The 17993-nt window shown below is 41.4% G+C and overlaps 1 protein-coding gene across 2 annotated transcripts in view; it reads left to right on the top strand.

Annotated features, from left to right (window-relative positions):
* The window catches only part of LOC5570806 (polycomb protein suz12), a 37351-nt gene extending 19954 nt beyond the window's left edge, over positions 1 to 17397 (top strand). The window contains exons 3-6 of one of the 2 annotated variants that reach the window (XM_021851891.1): positions 28 to 1616; positions 13124 to 13481; positions 15652 to 15949; positions 16257 to 17397. In XM_021851891.1, the coding sequence (XP_021707583.1) occupies positions 28 to 1616; positions 13124 to 13481; positions 15652 to 15949; positions 16257 to 16375 (2364 nt within the window). In that variant the 3' untranslated portion in view covers positions 16376 to 17397. Of the gene's footprint in view, positions 1 to 27; positions 1617 to 13123; positions 13482 to 15651; positions 15950 to 16090 lie in introns of both variants that reach the window. The other variant, XM_021851890.1, reaches the window with a different exon arrangement.
* The last annotated feature ends 596 nt before the right edge of the window (positions 17398 to 17993 follow it).

Consider the following 17993-nt stretch of genomic DNA (forward strand, 5'->3'; position numbering starts at 1 on the left):
TATAATCCATCTATGCCCCCTTGACAGCCTATATTTTTGAATCGCAACTTATCATACATGCGCCACAGAATGTCTCGATCCCACAAAACACGTAATGTCTTCAAAATCGATTCAATGCTAGCACAGAAGATGAACAAAATGCGTAACGACAAAGCGAACGGACTGTCGTTGACTGGGGAATACCTGACACTATTGTTTCTGGGCTTTTTCGACCAGCTCCAAGATGACAGTATGTCAGACGATCAAAAAATGGGAGACATGAGCGAGAATAGTGGCAAGACTGTGCAGGTGGAAACAGTGCTTTTGAAGATTTCTCACAACAAGCGCAAAGATATATCGTCAGCGTTGATGCAAGTGGCTGTTGGCAAATCGGAAGTGATGGTCAATCCAGTAGAAAAGGTTGCGGAAGATAAGGTCCCAACGATAAGCATTGCCACAGAATCGTTTAGCTCGGTTGGAATAAATCAGGTGGCCGGGCCACAATTGTCCTTCCTGTTGCTGTTTAGGGTACATATGCACTGTAGTACAGAAAGCAACTATTGTGCTATTTCAAATGGAACCGATGGCTTTGAGAATGGAGGAAGTGACGATGAACCATCAAGCAAAAGGCAAAAATTAAGCGGAACGAACAAATTGTTCGGTACTGAGTTGATAATTTATGATAAATACGGTCGATGCTTACTGAAAGAGGGGGACTACGAGCTTACAGTTCAGGAAATTCTACCACATCAGCAACAAATGCAGAAGTACAATTCACCGAAAAAGAATGCCACATGGGAGACCATTCAGCCATTGAACGGCGATCGTCACGATATGGACATAATAGATATCTACAAACAAAATGGGATCGATGACCAGAACCCGATCCTAATGTTCAGGAAATCACCCAGCCTCAAGTTTCGCCTACAGTGGACAAAAGAAGCATTACCTGTTCTAGTAGACAGACCACAACCCTTGTCAATCGTTTTGAACAGTAGCAACGATAAAGAAAACCATAAACCTGATGTTATGTCGTCCACTTTCAAAAGAAATCTCAGCATCAACATCAATAACAATAGCATCCTAACACCTGCAGCTGCCACCGGGAATTCCAATGTCCCTACTCCGTTGGATGCCAACACTGGGGCACTCGTTCCGATGGGAGCGTCTTATCCAACCCCTGGTTCAACCGAACTTAAACTATACGCCGATGAACCGAAAATCGATCACATCATCTACCAATTTGTGTACAACAACAACTCCCGCCAGCAGACGGAAACAAAGTCAGATTTCCATTGTCCTTGGTGCAGTCTTAACTGTGGCACACTGTACCCGTTGCTAAAACATCTAAAACTGTGTCACGCAAGGTTCATCTTTACGTACATTCCGATACCACCGAACGGAGCACGCATAGACGTGTCGATCAACGAACTGTACGATGGGTCTTATAACGGATCGCCGCACGACTTGCTCGGTACCGCGAATGCCTTCTCCCGGCGGGGCCCAATGCGCAGGACGGTCGTTACCAATCTGCTTGTGTGCAGACCACGGAGGCAGAAGCACAGCCTGACCGAGTTCATCGAGTGCGACGAAAATGAGTTCGACAGTCAACGGCCGTTCATCACCGGACATAGCAGGTAAGTTGCAGAGATATTGTTACTCACTAGCTATAAACTTGCCATATAAACTTGCCATTACGCTGGCTGTATCAGCCCTGGAAACAACTATTTTCAGAGACTTGGCCACAATTTTAATGCAAGTCTCCATTTTTAACGGCAGGTTTCTAAAAAATTATACCTATTTCTTTATTATGATTGCTATGAATCCATTGCTAGATCCTAGAGGCTCCAGAGACTTTTACGCGACTTCAGGTTCTGCAGAAATTTCTTCTCATATTCGTCAAGGAAAAGCTTTACGAATTCTTGTAGCGATTTCTGCAGAAATTTCTTTTGAAATAATTTCAGGATCTTCTTCAGAAATTCCTAAAGAGAATCCTCTATCAAATTTATCATAATTTTTCCAGTGACTTTTGAAGAGACGGTCAATACAATTTCTCCTGAATTTACTCAAGAGAATCCTTGAGTCCTCCAACACTACTAGTTCCAGAAATTTCGCCAGCGATACTCTAAAAATTGTCTCGAAGTCTGACAATTTTCTTCAAATATTTTCCATTCCTACAGGAATTTTACCAAGAAAATACACAAATTTTCCAGATTTTTTGAAGAAATTTGTTAAGGGGTTTCCACCGTTTTCTCTAGGAATTTCTCTAACTTTTATTCTATGTTGCAGTTAATCCAATCATTTCTCGAGTAATTTCTCAAGTAAAATCCCAATGGATTCTTCACAATTTCAAACTTAGTTTTTTTCACGAGCTCGGCTGTGCGAATCTCGGTTCTTCAGTTTTAACCGAGTTTCAGCTAATAAATTGCCAGGTTGTTTAAGAACAAAGCATGATATTCCGCTTTTTTTCCTGAAATTTCATGTAATGGGGGGGGTTCAACGTGGTTTGCTACACGTTCGCTTTATAAGCGGATGGTTATGGCCTCCTCAAAAAAAAAAAAAAACAAAAAACAAAAAACTTCATCAGTTCCATCAAGAACAACATGAGCCTATACATCTGACCCTCTTCTGAGCGAACGCTCAACGGCACTCGGATAACACGGCAATCGACAAAAATGGGAATGAACAATGAACTTCTCTTGGACTGAGAAGGATCACTACGTGCTCTTCGATCTACCGGCGAAATGTACATAGAGAACGCAAAGAGACAACGTAGCATCAGATCCAATAGATTAGGTAATAGAATAGTGTGAATTAAGACAAGAGAAATTTTGTACTGTTATGGTGTTCCATTAATATACATGGTTACTGTTGCGATACGTGATATGGCTAGGGACGCGACTCGTAACTACGGTTTAAAATATAACTTTATTACTAAAAAGTATATCGAATTAAAAACGTGTATGCACGCGAGCCGCCGATCGCAATTGTAATAGATGATGATGGTGGCCAACAATGGAATGACGAATGCCGAAACTTCCCATGACATCTGTCACAAGCTGACGGCTATCAGCGTAAGAGCCTTGGTGGTTGTTTCGGTGCGTCCGTTATTGGGATAGGGTTGTCCTCCCAACACCTCCCGCTGTTAATAAAGGCTGTACGGTTCGTACCTCACAGGCAGCCTTCGGATTCTTGAAGACTGTCGAGTAGGAATCGGTGGTTGCTGTGTGTTGCTTTGGGGAGTTTGTTGACGACGTTGAATCGGTTGCAGATCATCAAGTAGCGCAGCCGGCAGTGGTGTAGGCTGACTACTTTCATCTTCGGTGTCCGTTATGGTACTTCGAAGACCCCAACTGTCCAGGAGTATTGAGAGCGGAACTTGGGTGTTTGCTGGTGCACTGATGTTTCGCGCGCTGCCTTCAGACTCATAGCGCGACCGCATTTGATTGCAGTGGGATCGTATTAGATTCTGCTTCGATGATAGCCAAACATTGTACATGACGCTACCGATACGCTCGATCACTTTTCCAGGCTGCCAGGTCCACGTGTTTGCTGAGTAGACTTTAGCCCAGACGAGATCGTGAGGATGGTACTCGCGAGCTTTCGTTCCATGCTTCCGATTGAACTGCTTCTCTTGTTCATCTGTTGACTCATTGTACGGTGTTGGTGGCCGGAGCATTTCCAAAGATGTTCGTATCGGCCTTCCGTACATTAATTCACCAGGAGATTTTCCATCCGGAGCACTACGACAAGGAGTTGATCTGTAGCAAAGCAGAAAACTATCGATGGCTTCGTCGAGGGCTTCCCCCCCGGCGATGATTTTTTTGAGGGTCCTTTTAAATGTATCGACAAACCGCTCTGCAAGTCCATTGGACTGCGGGTGATATGGAGCGGTTTTGAGGTGGATGATTCCATTTGCTGCGCAGTATGCTTCGAACTTGTCGCTGGTTAGCTGAGTTCCGTTATCGGTAACTAACGTTTCCGGTTGTCCGTATCTTGCGAAGACTCCACGGAGAATCCGCAAGGTTGTTGCTGTAGTGATGTCTTTCGTTCGAACTACTTCTGGCCACTTTGTGAAAGAATCGACCAGAATCAAAAAGTAGCTCCCATCTAAAGGGCCGGCGAAATCCAAATGCAGACGCTGCCATGGCTTTGCTGGTTTGGGCCAGGACTCCAGGTTCGTTTTTCGATCCGTCTTGGCTACGCTTGCGCACTCGTTGCAGGAACGGACAAACTTGGACACGTCGTCGTCTATATTCGGCCAATAAACATACTGACGAGATACGGACCGCATACGTTCGACGCCAGGGTGCCCCTTGTGCAGTTGATCGAGCACTTTCTTGCGACAGACTGATGGGATGACTAATCTTTCACCATACATGAGGCATCCAGCAACAATGGAAAGACATTCACGACGTAAATAAAATTGCTCGATAGCTGAATCAGCTATATTCTTTTTATTCGATGGCCAACCTTCATTGACGTAACGTATGGTTCGAAGTAAGCAGTCGTCTCTTTTGGTTGCCCCTTGAATGACCTTGAACGAGAGTGGGAAAGCTTGCATCGATTCATTGATGGTGGCTCGAACGCTGTGTTCCAACTCTAAAGAGGCAATAACATATTCTTCTTCGGGCCGCACGTGGCTATTGATTAGTCTTGATAGAATGTCCGCGTGACCAAAGCTGTCGGTGGAGATATAGCAAAGTTCGAAGTCGTAGAGAAGAAGCGTAAGGGCCCACCGCTGGAGCCTGTTGGCTGTGTAGGTGGGAATGCCCTTTTTCGAGCCGAAAATTTGTAATAACGGCTTGTGATCGGTTTCCAGGGTAAATTTTCTACCGAACAACATCCGGTGGAACCGAGTCACGGCGAAAACTAGTGCCAGGCCTTCTTTCTCTACTTGGCTGTAATTTGTTTCAGCAGCAGTCAAGCTACGGGACACATGGTAGATGGCTTTCACAGATCCGTCAGGGAATCTATGCGCAATGCGGGCTCCCAGCCCGACGGATGAAGCATCTGCTGAAACAATGATGTCCACTGATGGGTTGTAATGGGTGAGCAGTAATGGCGATTGAAGTAGCTCTCGGAAACGGTCGAATGACTTCTGGCAGGCGGGCGACCAATCGAATTTGGTGTCCACCTTCAAGAGCTCGTCCATCGGTTGTCGAAGAGTGCGCATCTCCTTAACATACTTCCCATAGTAATTAATTGCACCCAAATACGACCGAAGAGTGGGCACGTCATGTGGGGGCGGCATGTTGACTATTGCTGCCACCTTATCTGGATCAGGTTTGATGCCCTCTCCATCCAAAACTTGGCCCAGGTACTTCACTTGACGCATACTGAAGGTACATTTTTCAATGCGCACTGTGAAGCCAAATTCCTGTAAGCGAGCGAGAACTTTTTGGAGATTTTGTTGATGTTCTGCTTTGGTGCGTCCTCCGACCAGAACGTCATCTAAATAACCAACAGTGAACTTGAGTCCAGCGAGCATTGTGTCCATTATTTGTTGAAAGGCCCCCGGGGCCGATTTCACACCGGGTGATAGTCTGGTGAACTGATATAGGCCTTTGTGGGTGTTAATGGTTAGAAGCTGCTGACTTGTCTCGTCGACAGGAACCTGAAGATAAGCGTCGGATAAATCAATGTGGCTGAAATACCGACAATTGGCCATCTTCGTGAAAATATCCTCGGGTAATGGAAGAGGGTAGCAGTTTGGTTCTAACGCAGAATTCAGGCCTGTTGAGAAATCGGCGCATATCCGAACCGCCCCGTTCGGTTTACGGACGACAACTATTGGGGCCGCCCAGTCGGAAAAGTTGACCTTTTTCAGGATTCCCAAACTCTCCAACCGATGAAGTTCCTCCTCCACCACGCCCTCCATGCTGTACGCAACTGGTCGTTTGGGTCGAAACACCGGTTTTGGAGTTTCCTTCAACACCAACTGGACAGGAGTTTTGTTGTAAAGCCCCAATTTTGTGGTGAACACGTTTGGAAACTGAGCACGAAGATCGGCAACTTCTTGGGTTTCCTCAATGGTCACTTGGTTGCAGAACGACGTGATTGATTGGTTCCACAATCCAAACATATCCATGAGATCAATTCCCAAAATGTCAAGCTGGACGTTAGGAGCGGCAACGTAACACTTACCCTGTTTCGTGACGTTGTTTAGGGTGATGCCACACTGCAACTCCGAGACAAGATCCAGAGGCTCTCCGGACGCTGTTCTTGCTTGACACGTTGCAGTTTTCGTTTGCGGTCGACCAAGCTTTATCCACGAACGGTGCGAAATGATCGACACATCGGATCCCGTGTCCAGTTGCAGCCGGAGAGGAACACCATTAAGCTTGACGTTGATGAACTTCCGCCCCTGGCTTATGTTTCGGACTGTCACTGTTTTCGTCGACTGCTTCCGCTGATTTTTCTTGTTCTTCGTACTTGGCTTTTTCGAACTAGGTGCGCTGGATGAGTACTTCGATGAGAAACAAGAGCAGTACCCTTCTTTGTGGCCCTGTTTCCCGCAGTCACGACACTTGTGATCGCGGAAACGACAATCCTTGCTGAAATGCATCCCGCCACAGGACCAGCAGGGTGTTCTAGGTTGATCTCGAGAAGGGCTGTTGCTGTTAGACCGATATGGCTTGTTTCGCTTGTTGTGGGCTACAAAATTCACTGTCGACGGATTCTCCACAAGCACGGTGTCCTGTTTGAGGTTCACCAGGCTGTTGCACTGTTCAACCACTTGCTGGAGAGTGAGATCCTCTGCTTCATTCAGTTTGTTGATAAGCCGCATTCGGATCTCCGCATCTTGCTTCGATTTGAGTCCACAAACAAACGTCAAACACTTGAATTGTTCTTCGGTCAACTCCGACAACTTGAAATCGACGCATGATTTATTCACCTTGCATGAATAGGCGAGATAATCTTCACCGTCTTCTTTGGTTGTTTGTAGACAGTTATAGCGCCGGCGAAAGATGGAAATGGTGGCACCGAAGAGCGCCTTTAGCTTTTCAACAGTCTCGGCGAAAGTGAATTCCCGAGTAGTTTTCGGCAAGATAAAACTGTTATAACGCTCGTGATCCGGTGGGCTGAGCTTGCGTAGGAGTAAACGCACTTTCGCGGCGTCATCCAACTTGGACGCGTCTCGATCAAAAAGATCACTATAGCGAGAGAACCAGGCGTCGAATGTGTTACCGCTTTCCTTGTTGTACACGAATTCCACCATATTGCTTGAGAGGGAATCGAGCACAACTTCATCGCGGGACAAACTCTTGATGGCGGATTGGGTTGCTGCCAGCTGTTGTGACATTTGCCCCATAAGCGCTTGTTGGTTACGGAGGATCTGAACAATGGTGTCCGTGATGTTGCCCGACTGTTGTTGGCCTCCAGAACCTGCTGCACTATTGGCGTTGTTAGTCGCCATCGCACAATTTTGTCTCCCACTACCGATCCACGAAGAACGCCTTTTCTCGGGATGAACGCGCGAATTTAGCACGAATTTACTACCGCCTCGTCGCCACTGTTGCGATACGTGATATGGCTAGGGACGCGACTCGTAACTACGGTTTAAAATATAACTTTATTACTAAAAAGTATATCGAATTAAAAACGTGTATGCACGCGAGCCGCCGATCGCAATTGTAATAGATGATGATGGTGGCCAACAATGGAATGACGAATGCCGAAACTTCCCATGACATCTGTCACAAGCTGACGGCTATCAGCGTAAGAGCCTTGGTGGTTGTTTCGGTGCGTCCGTTATTGGGATAGGGTTGTCCTCCCAACAGTTACGTAGACAATAAACTTAGGAAGAACATATGCTGAATGTTCAAAAGAAGGGAGAATATGCCATGAAAGCCAAAAAAAACAAATTCCAATAATTTAATTTGTACATATAAGAAATATTACACTACACAAATCTCCATTTGAAAGTAAAATTAGAAAGAACAGCCAATTTTAAAAGAAGGAAGAATAACTATGAAAACATACTACAATAGATCAAATATTGGTCGCAGTGGTTTATGTTCCGAACAGAACTATGAAAACAAAAAAAAAAAAACAAATAGCTTGGGTCAAGTTTGATCATAAAACATAGTATGGCATATCTAGGTACAGCTTATCTTAAACGGGTGTGCTACTTTTCCTCGAATGTCGGTTTCCCAAATGTCGTTTCCCCGAATGCCAGTTCCCAGAATGCCTGGCATTTTTTTTAGCTCTTATAATTGTCATAACTTTTTGTGTTTCAAGGTGGTAACGAACCGGTCATCTAATATGCACTCTTCTTCACTTGATTGGCGGTTTTTTCGAGTTTCACCATCATTGGCCTTTTTGGCAAGATATATTTAGTCGAGGATGACGCAAAAATCTATATTATCTTCTTCTTTTAATTGCTTATCATTCATTCTAGTTCAGTACCCAGTCATTAAGGACTATTCTTGCACCTGTTTGAACTGCATCACTTCTCGGGGAAACGGGTCATTTGGAGAGGTGGCATTCAGGGAAACGACAGTAGCCCAATTGTGTTAAGTAGATGTAAAGTTTTTAAACAGCATTTTCCTCCTAAGATTTTGATCGGGTCTGCCGATGAACCACGTAGCCACAAAACCACCTCGTGATTTTTTGCCCGTACAAACGTTTTGAAATTTGGGCCGCGGTCTTTGGCCAAACCATGACCCCCCATAGATGACCAAGTGGTTTATGGACGGCCGCATAGATGAGAAAAAGGAAGCAAACACTCGCCGTTTAAAAGGTTCTTTTTTAACTCAATTCCGATTCCATTCGCTTGAGATTCATAATAATGGATTTGACAAAATAATATTTTGGGTGAATTGACGTCTGTGTCCGGAATTCGAATCAATTCAGTAGGTACATTTTTTAACGACAAAAAACTAAACTACCAATATTTTTCCACTCTTTACAAACGTATAAAAACGATTCTGGGGAATGGATTTCTGGGAAATGTTCAATTCTGAGGAATGCGTTTCTGGGGAACGTCATTCTGAAGAATGTCGTTCTGGGGTTTGACTTTCTGGGAAATGTCCTACAACCATAGAAATAAAGAAATATCGACTTATGGAGAGAACGATGTATGAAAATTTGAAGGGACCGAAAAATCCATCGAGTTGTGGAGAGTCGACTACATTCAGCTCACTAGTTTCCCTCAGTTGCCAAAAATCGAACTTATTAGGCATGTACCGCAAGGGCGGCCTATCAAACAATTTTTCTAAGGTTCTGGACTATGTGGCACAATATCGTAACACATAATCCTGAAACTAATGAACAATTTTGCTGTAAACATTGACCTAAGCTGTTTTGCATTGTGAGATATGATTTGAAAACAATTTTATGCTCGCTAGCGCCTCCTAGCGGTAGAATGTTTAACATTTTAGACATGTAATGTATAGCCGTTGATCTAACGTACAACTTTACCCAAAACAACAGCCTCATATCAAAACTACATTGCCCAATATTAATTTTTTTTAAGATTACTAGCGCCTCCTAGTTATAGAATACCGAACTAACCAAGCATGCATCACACAGTCCTAAACAAACAAACAACTTAGCCGAAAACACCAACTTTCTAGCTGTTCTCCATTATGAGATATTAGTTGTCATTCGATTCCATATCAAATTCCGAGTGTCCTCCCAACATTTGAGCTCATTCGGATGAGAATTGAGACTGCACAAGCCCTTCTAAGTTTCTATGGGAATTACTGTGGGAAGAGCAAGCAAATCATTCAATCGGTCATAGTGTTTGCCCATGTGCTCTTGGAGATTAGAGCTACGTTGACACTGTGAGATGCATTCATCAGCAACAACTTTGCCGAAGACCGTTTTCAAATCGGACGCCTCAGTAATTAGATATTGATTTTTGTATGAATTGTAAAACTTTGGCTATAATCATTGGGCTGCATTTCAGGCATCACTGGATATATGCAGTAAAACATAGTAGCCATGATTCACGTGTGCTATCTTTCACGCCAGATGCAGCAATGTTGCCTGTTCAGAAGATAAATGAGCACTGTATTCTTTATTGTTCTTTATTGGTGTTTAATTCAACGGACTTTTTTGTCTAATTGAATGTTCTTAACACATTTCAAAACATACATTATATGCGCTAGTTCCTTACAACACACAGCAACGGATAACATCTGACAATTACGCTAATACAATATTATAAACTTTAATAAACAAAATAACACAATATAAACAAATAATCATACAATATATAGTTTGGAACAATTTACACATTATCGGGCTTCCACGTACACAGTCGTTTTTTGAATTCTCGGAACTTGATATTCTTCGGCCATGTAGATGACATCATTGCGGCAGACTTCCACTTGCAGTGTAAGACGATTTTGAAAGAGACGAAGTCCAGAGTACTGCAGTCGACCCATCGTGGAACCAATTTTCTTACGTTTTTACACTCATTTTCACGTACACCTAAACATCGACATACCATTCGTTGAACATCATCCTCTGAAACTGTTCCATCGATATTGGTTAGAAGTAAACTGAAACGATCGTCTTCGTCTATTGAGTCCGGTAACCGATTTGCTGCATTAGTTACGAAAGATGCTTCACTGCTGAGATTTGTTTCTTTCAATTCACAACCAATTTGCCGCGATGAATTAGGAGTCGAGTGTCGAATCAGGGAGTCCGCACGGCAATTTGTACACGAAGCTAGCACCGAGAGGATGGATTCGACTTTGTTTTTCAGTTCATCAACATCACGTTGCAGGACGCATTTAGGCTCTAAGTTAACTGGGGCGATTGGTTCTAATTCCTTCTCGCATCGTTCTTTCCTCCATCGAACGAACTCGGCCAAACATTCGTCGCACAGCCAAAAACTGTTCTTTTTTGGAGGCGATACGGCAGCCAGCTCAAGTTCATTCATTCCAACGCAAGTAGCATGGTATATTTCAGCACATAGACCATTGCAGTAAATATACGGTTGGCCTTTTGTTCTCACTGGAAGGCGACACTTTTTGCAATCCATGGCGAGCTAGATTAGGCTGTACATTTCCTCTTAAATTTCGCGAACGGTGATTTATTTGCAAGATTCTCGGTTTCGAATATGTAGTCTCACAAGATCCGCACTTACTCAGAGTCTTTGGAAGGTTTTAGGTGACAATTTAAACACCAAATTAGGCAAATCCGAAGAACGTTATTGAAATCAACAACCGATTGAAGCGATACAACACACACTGTAGAAGAACTTGCTAATTTATATAAATCAATAATTAATAACTGAGACGTCCGATTTGATTTCGGCAAAGTTGTAGCTGATAAATGAAGCTTACATTATCAATGCAGCTCTAGTCCCCAAGAGCACATGGGCAAACGCTATGACCGATTGAATGATTTGCTTGCTTTTCCCATAGTAATTTCCATATAAACTTAGAAAGGGCTTGTGCAGTCTCAATGGATCATTGAAGGTAGTTTTTGCCAGTGCTCACCGCATCAAAACAAAGGCGCCACTGTATATGGGATTTAACATTGTGACAGCATTGCTGTTCTGTCAAACACACAAAGCTACGGTGGCGCTATCTATGATTTCCATAGCGGTCGTTTTGTTTTTTTAATGATCCATTCTCATCCGAATGAGCTCAAATTTTGGGAGGACACTCAGAATTTGATATTGAATCGAATGAGCGGTGTGGAGCAAAAACGATTTTTTGAACCACTCTAATGAGATATGTAAGTTTGAAATATTTGTAGATCACTAGCGCCTTCTAGTTGTAGAATGTTGAACTAAGCTAACATGTAGTGTATAGCCTCTAGACTAATGAGTAACTTTGCCGAAGACCTCAATGTTTCAGATCATCAGGTTAGAATGGACCCAAAAATCGGAAATCCGTTCAAATTTGGCGAAGTTATCGCTATTTGAAATTGGGGTCATTATGACCCCAAAAGACAGACAACGTAACTTTTTTTTTCGCACAGACAGAAGGTTAGATAAGAATCGTATTTTTCATCCTTAAACATGGATCGCATCACCGACCAAAGGTGATTTCCAGATCTTTTTTCTCCTTCACTAATAAACACCCTTCTCTTGGTGATTGTGGAATGCAGAGGTATTCTCGGTCTCTAGTAGCAAATATCATTACACGCTATCATTCCTTCCCTATCCCAACTGACTGTAAGGACTCGACCGGCGCCGTTATTTATAAGTAATATGAGATCTGCTAAAATGTGCACTTCGAGAATAAGCGGAAGTTCCCATCCCTTATTCATTTGAATCGAAGTGCAATTCTTAGAAGTTCCGATCAATCACGGAGTAGCAATCATTGACATGTACAGTAGGGTGCGGCTTATTTTCCAAAATGTTTCAAAACCAAAAATTCGTGAGCTCTTTTGAATTCAATTCAATTTAGAGGTAGCGCAAGCGACTTGAAGGTGAATTTTCGGGTTATGAAATTATGACCTTCAGTGAAGTCTTCATAACTTTTTTATTTACCAACAAATTTTGAAGCTTTTAGCATCATTCTCTTGAAAATTAAATTTAAAAAAAGTTTGTAGAACATCAAATTTGTCTAATATCAAAACTAGTCGTAGTTAAAAGTAGTTTTCTCCAATTTTTTTCTCTTTTTACTAAAAAAAAAATCAATCTTCCTACATGCTTTTAAAGCTAATTTAGTTGTTTTTATATACATTCTAGGTGCTATTGCCTAAAAATTTCAAATCCAATGCTTAAACTGGCAGAAACCTACTTTGTGTGGATGTGATCCATAATTGTGGCAAACCTTCAGTTCCTGGTCCATATCATACATCACTAGTTGGAACTGCTAACATTCAGTTAATAACTGTGGAAGTGCTCATAAGAACACTACGCTGAGAAGCAGGCTCTGTCCCAGTAAGGACGTCAATGCCAAGAAAAAAAAGAAGAAGAATAAAAAAAAGTTTTCCAACGATGAATTCATACTGAATCTAAGCGAACGAGCAATTACTATGCTATAAAATTTGAATTGTATCACCTATGCTATGGGAGTTTCTGAATGCTGACGGCACTTCTTACATCAAACGCTGCCCTAGCGGATATTTGAAATTGATACATATTTTTACATGCATTAATTTATGGATGCTTTACAATATATAATAAATTTTAATCAATAAAAGTAACACTATTTCTTTCCTCATTCAGAATGTACCACCACACAATGACGTGCCTGCCGGTTCATCCCAAAGAGTTGGACATCGATTCAGAGGGGGAAAGCGATCCGCTGTGGTTGCAGCACAAAACCATGCAAATGATAGATGAGTTCACCGACGTGAACGAGGGCGAGAAAGAGCTGATGAAAATGTGGAACCTACACGTGATGAAGTATGGCTACGTCGGTGACTGCCAGATCCCGGTCGCACTGGACATGTTCATCGATTGCCGAGGCAGGGACTTGCTGCGGAAGAATCTGTATCGCAACTTCATACTCCACGTGTGCTCCATGTTCGATTTCGGACTGGTGTCGCCCGAAGTGATGCAAAATGCCATAAGGAAACTACAGGTGAAGATTATTTTGTGATATGATTTTTTTTTCCATCGATTTAAGCATACCAAAATCAAAGTTAAGACAATAACTGTCATAATCATCTATAGTTATTTATCATTTGCCATTTTAACACCTAGGAGAATATTAATTGTCGTTTTAGAATGAGTAAGCGTGTAGAGGACCTCTCATTTGTAGTAATAAAACGAAAGCAAACATAGCTTTTAAATTGTAACAATCTTAAAGTACACATCTCGATGAAATTTTGTCATGTTTGGGAAATGTTTATAATTTCAATTGTTCTGAGTATTCGTCATTTCCATGCGCAACATCGATTTACTAGACTTTTCAAATTAGTTGGATATTAATCAAAGAAACATATTTGGACATAAAGATCAAAGATTTTCATAATATAGCTATGGAGTGCTTTATGCTTGCCAAAAACTTTTCGTCAGCCTCGTTGTTTTGCTGCCTTTTTGAATATTCAAAGTAATTGATTCCTTTACAATTTGATGGAAACTCAATAACTACTATTTGATGCTGTTTACTTGTTCAAATAATAATTGGTGAAAGAGTTCTTTACCCCAGCTTTTGTGTGTTGATGCTGAGATTGTGACTATTCAGTCAAGGATGGATTACCAACTGGTGAGCTCGTTTCATACTTGAGATAACACACTTATGTATCGTGGCAACTGTACATTTATGGTTAACAATTACCCGTATCCGCCCAGCAAATGGAAAAAAAATGTTCAAATTGGTACCATTTCGGCTATTCTTGACGAATTGTATTCGTTTTAGTTCGAATGGGAAGAACCATGTGGAGAAATGCAATTATAGGGATAGGGTCAACAATTAATTAGGCACCTCCATGATTCACTCGGTCAAACTTTATGAAACACGACAGTAAGATACCTTGATATTTTGAAGGCAACAGCGTAACGTCACACATCGCCGGGTATTTGGTATAGCTCTTTCTTCTTCGGTCTTGGTTCCCATCTATAGTCTCCAGTTACCACGAACGTTTTCCATTATCTTTTCCCTTCTAATTTTTTTTTTCACTAAGTGACCAGCCTACTGTAGCCTGTAGTATTTTATGCGCTTATTAAGATTATTCGCTTCTATATATATTTGATATTACTCGTGATTCATGCATGCATCGGCGCCATAAACCATTTTAATAGTTTACCATTAAGTATTTATTGGAAGGGTAAAATAGCAGATAGTACAGTAAAACACGTCTTTACAGATCGAGACAAAACACTTGAGTGAGCTTTATTCATTTCTTTCTTTCCATTCACTGTTGAGCTTTATTTAGTCAGCTCCTTCTACACTCGGTTGGCGCGCGATGCTGAATGACGTGGAGCTGCCATCAGTATTGTCCGCAACACTTTACGCGCGAATGATTTCCGAGCTGCCTATTTCAAGCTTTGTTCTCGGAAGTATCAATATTTTCTATAGAGCAAATTTTGTTTCCGTTTGCAAGTTCCGAGACTTAAAAACTGGCTAAGAAATCCATAAAAGGTTCTAATCGCAGTCCCAACACGTGTTTTCAATTCGCGGGAAACGTTATGGTCACATGTCACAAGTGTTTAAAGTTAAACAAATGGTTCAACTACTTCAAACATTACCTCAGAACCAACATAACTAGGCCTATCTATGTCTCTACCTGCAACCATATACTTCGTTCTGGTAGATATAATGGTCGGGCCTATACTCTCCCGCTTCTGAGGCACGAAGGTCTTCTCCACTGACACTAGAAGCTTCCATGATATCCAACACCGCTAGACCTACCTCTATCTCTAATTGCAACCATGTATTTCGTTTTGATAGGATGAATGGTCGACAGGCTTATCCTTATTCAGAGGCACAAAGGCCTCCTCCACTGACACTGGAAGCTTCAATGATATTTCAAATGATTGTAAAAAAATGATAAACGATTGAATGTTACATCGTTAGATAGTGGCTATAGTATAAAGATAGATGAATTGCAGCTTTTTTAAAACACACTTTATTTGCAATGCCGCTTAAGATTTTTGTATTCATTCAGATTATAGGACCATTTCTAACACGGATTTAAGCATTCGTTTCACGCTCTCAGTTATTTGGGTTAGGCACCACATCAACTCCATCGAAATAGAATCTAACAGAACACGTTTGAAAAATGTTTTATCTTGTTTGCTTTCCCTAGAATTTGTTGTTTGAAAATCCGGATCTCCAGAAGCAGGTAGCCACCTCTCGAAAAGATCAGATGGAATACTGGAACACTGTAACCGTACACAAGCAGGCCCAACCAAAGATAGAGAAGGCAACGGATAGAGCTGGCGCAGGCGCAAGCGGAACTCCGTCCACTCCTTCCCATAAAGCTGGCTCGGCAGGATCCGGAAGCGATAAGAGGGTCAAACCAACAATGACACCTGCCAAAAATAACTTCTCGATTGTCGCGAACGCTGCCTCCAGCAGTTCCATTTCGACGATTGACAAAAACGGTAAGTGTTCACTTAGTTGAGAACCGATGTCGTGTGTGCCGCATTTCGCCCCACTACGGTAACGCTTCATGTTCATATGATCATCTCCAGTTCTTCATCTGGATGTTTTTATGTGTCTACAATTCATGTAACATATTACAGCCATTTCACAATCCCGTCGTCGAAGTGCAAGTGCTGCCCTTCATTCCAATTCATCATTAGCCAACAACACTGCCAACAAAGACACACATCATTCATCTGCTCACCCCAATCCATCTCAAACGTCTTCTTATGCTTCACCACACTCCAATAAACGATCGTCTACCAGTGCTAACAACAGCAGCATTGGTAATGCCACCAGGAGCAGCAACAGCAGTGGTAATAGCGGCAGCAGCAGTGCCAACAAAACATCCACTATTACAACCAGAAGAAAGTCTCTTTCCGTAGCTACCCAAAGGAAACGATCGATCAACTGACCTTTATTCTAAATATCATGGGCATTTGGTTATGATGTGACTGTAACAAATACTGCCTATTCAGCCACATAGTTGGCTTTCTTATGCCTGAAATATCAAAGAGAAGTCTTGAAAGAGAGAAAAAGAATGTGTACTTTGTATAAATTGCGATGTGTGCGTGCGTAATCTGTTTGCGTTAGTAGAAATAAGCATAATTCGATGAAAATGGGTTTTTGTATTCGTTCTTGAATATGTATAGGACAAAAAGTTTGGCGATGAAGATCGATTCAATGAAACAATTTTAGAAGCTAAATCAAATCGAACAAACAACAAGTTATAGAACCGAGCAAGCAGAGCTATTTCAGGATTAGTTAAAAGAGAAAAAAAAACTCGAAATGAACGTGATTTGTTTAATAACTCAAGGAACTGTACAAGTAAGAAAGTTTATGTCAGTCAAACACTGTAAATGTATAATAATTGAATTTATTTCACTACATCTTATATGTCAATACAGATGCTAAGAGTAAACTACAAACATATTTGTCCTTTTCGTGAAGTTTTCTAATCCATCAACAAACCAGAACGTAAATGTATTTTTTGAAAATGGAATATTTAAGCTATAAGAAAGCATATAAGCTTATGAACATAATAGAACAATGTTAAGCCTAAATAACCAAAATCAGCAAATCTATTACCAGACAGAAGTGAAAACTATTCCCTCATTTTAAAATTTAAGCACCGTTACACACAAAAGATCGATGGTCTTATCTCAATTATTTTTAACTTCTGCTTGTCAGCACGTTTTCAAACTGTTCCTTTGCCAACACAATCACGAAAGTTGTTTGTTTGTACTACGTTCTTCTTCTACTATATATGCCATTTTTGATGTGAGCAAACGCTTATTCATTGCGTTAGAACGTTAAAACTTGTTGCGAGCAACTCGAAAATGTCTTCATTCTGTTTCATTGCGTAGTTTGAGTATTGCAATAAAATTCGGCAATTAATATTTTAAAATTGTTTTTCAGTTACATTACTATAATATCACAAAAAATCCTGTCTCAATCGTTGATGGCATCTTGTTTTGAAGACCGTAATACAGTTAAACCTCCATGAGTAGATGTTCCATTACTCTGTATAACCACGGTTATATACTTGGCTGTTTTTGAAATTCTTAGTTATTAACTAGCGAAATCTTGATCAGACAATAAACATTTATTTTTTGGAAAATAATCGGTCAATTACTGCAATAATCTGCAGGATTTCGTGGGATATCTAAATTAATATTCTTAGACCCTCGGCAGATTCCTAAAGGATTCTTGTTGTTTTAACGAAAGACTTCCTAGTTATATTTAAGCATTCGTACATATGCTCATACCTGCTAATCAGAAGTGTCTCGTGATTTTACATGACAAATTGAGGCAAAAACTTTGAAAATTGGGAATTGGGAATATGAGTTATATTTGGAAATTGAGCTAAAACAGAACTTGCACAGGTAGGGCCGGATCCTATTTTTGGCACTTTGGATTCACTTTGGCAGAAGGGGTTTTTGAAAGCTACTGACCTCATATTTGGCCACAACATGCATTGTATTTAAATGCTGCTTTTTACAA

The sequence above is a fragment of the Aedes aegypti genome, chromosome 3 (assembly GCF_002204515.2).
Source record: "Aedes aegypti strain LVP_AGWG chromosome 3, AaegL5.0 Primary Assembly, whole genome shotgun sequence".
NCBI lineage: Eukaryota > Metazoa > Arthropoda > Insecta > Diptera > Culicidae > Aedes > Aedes aegypti.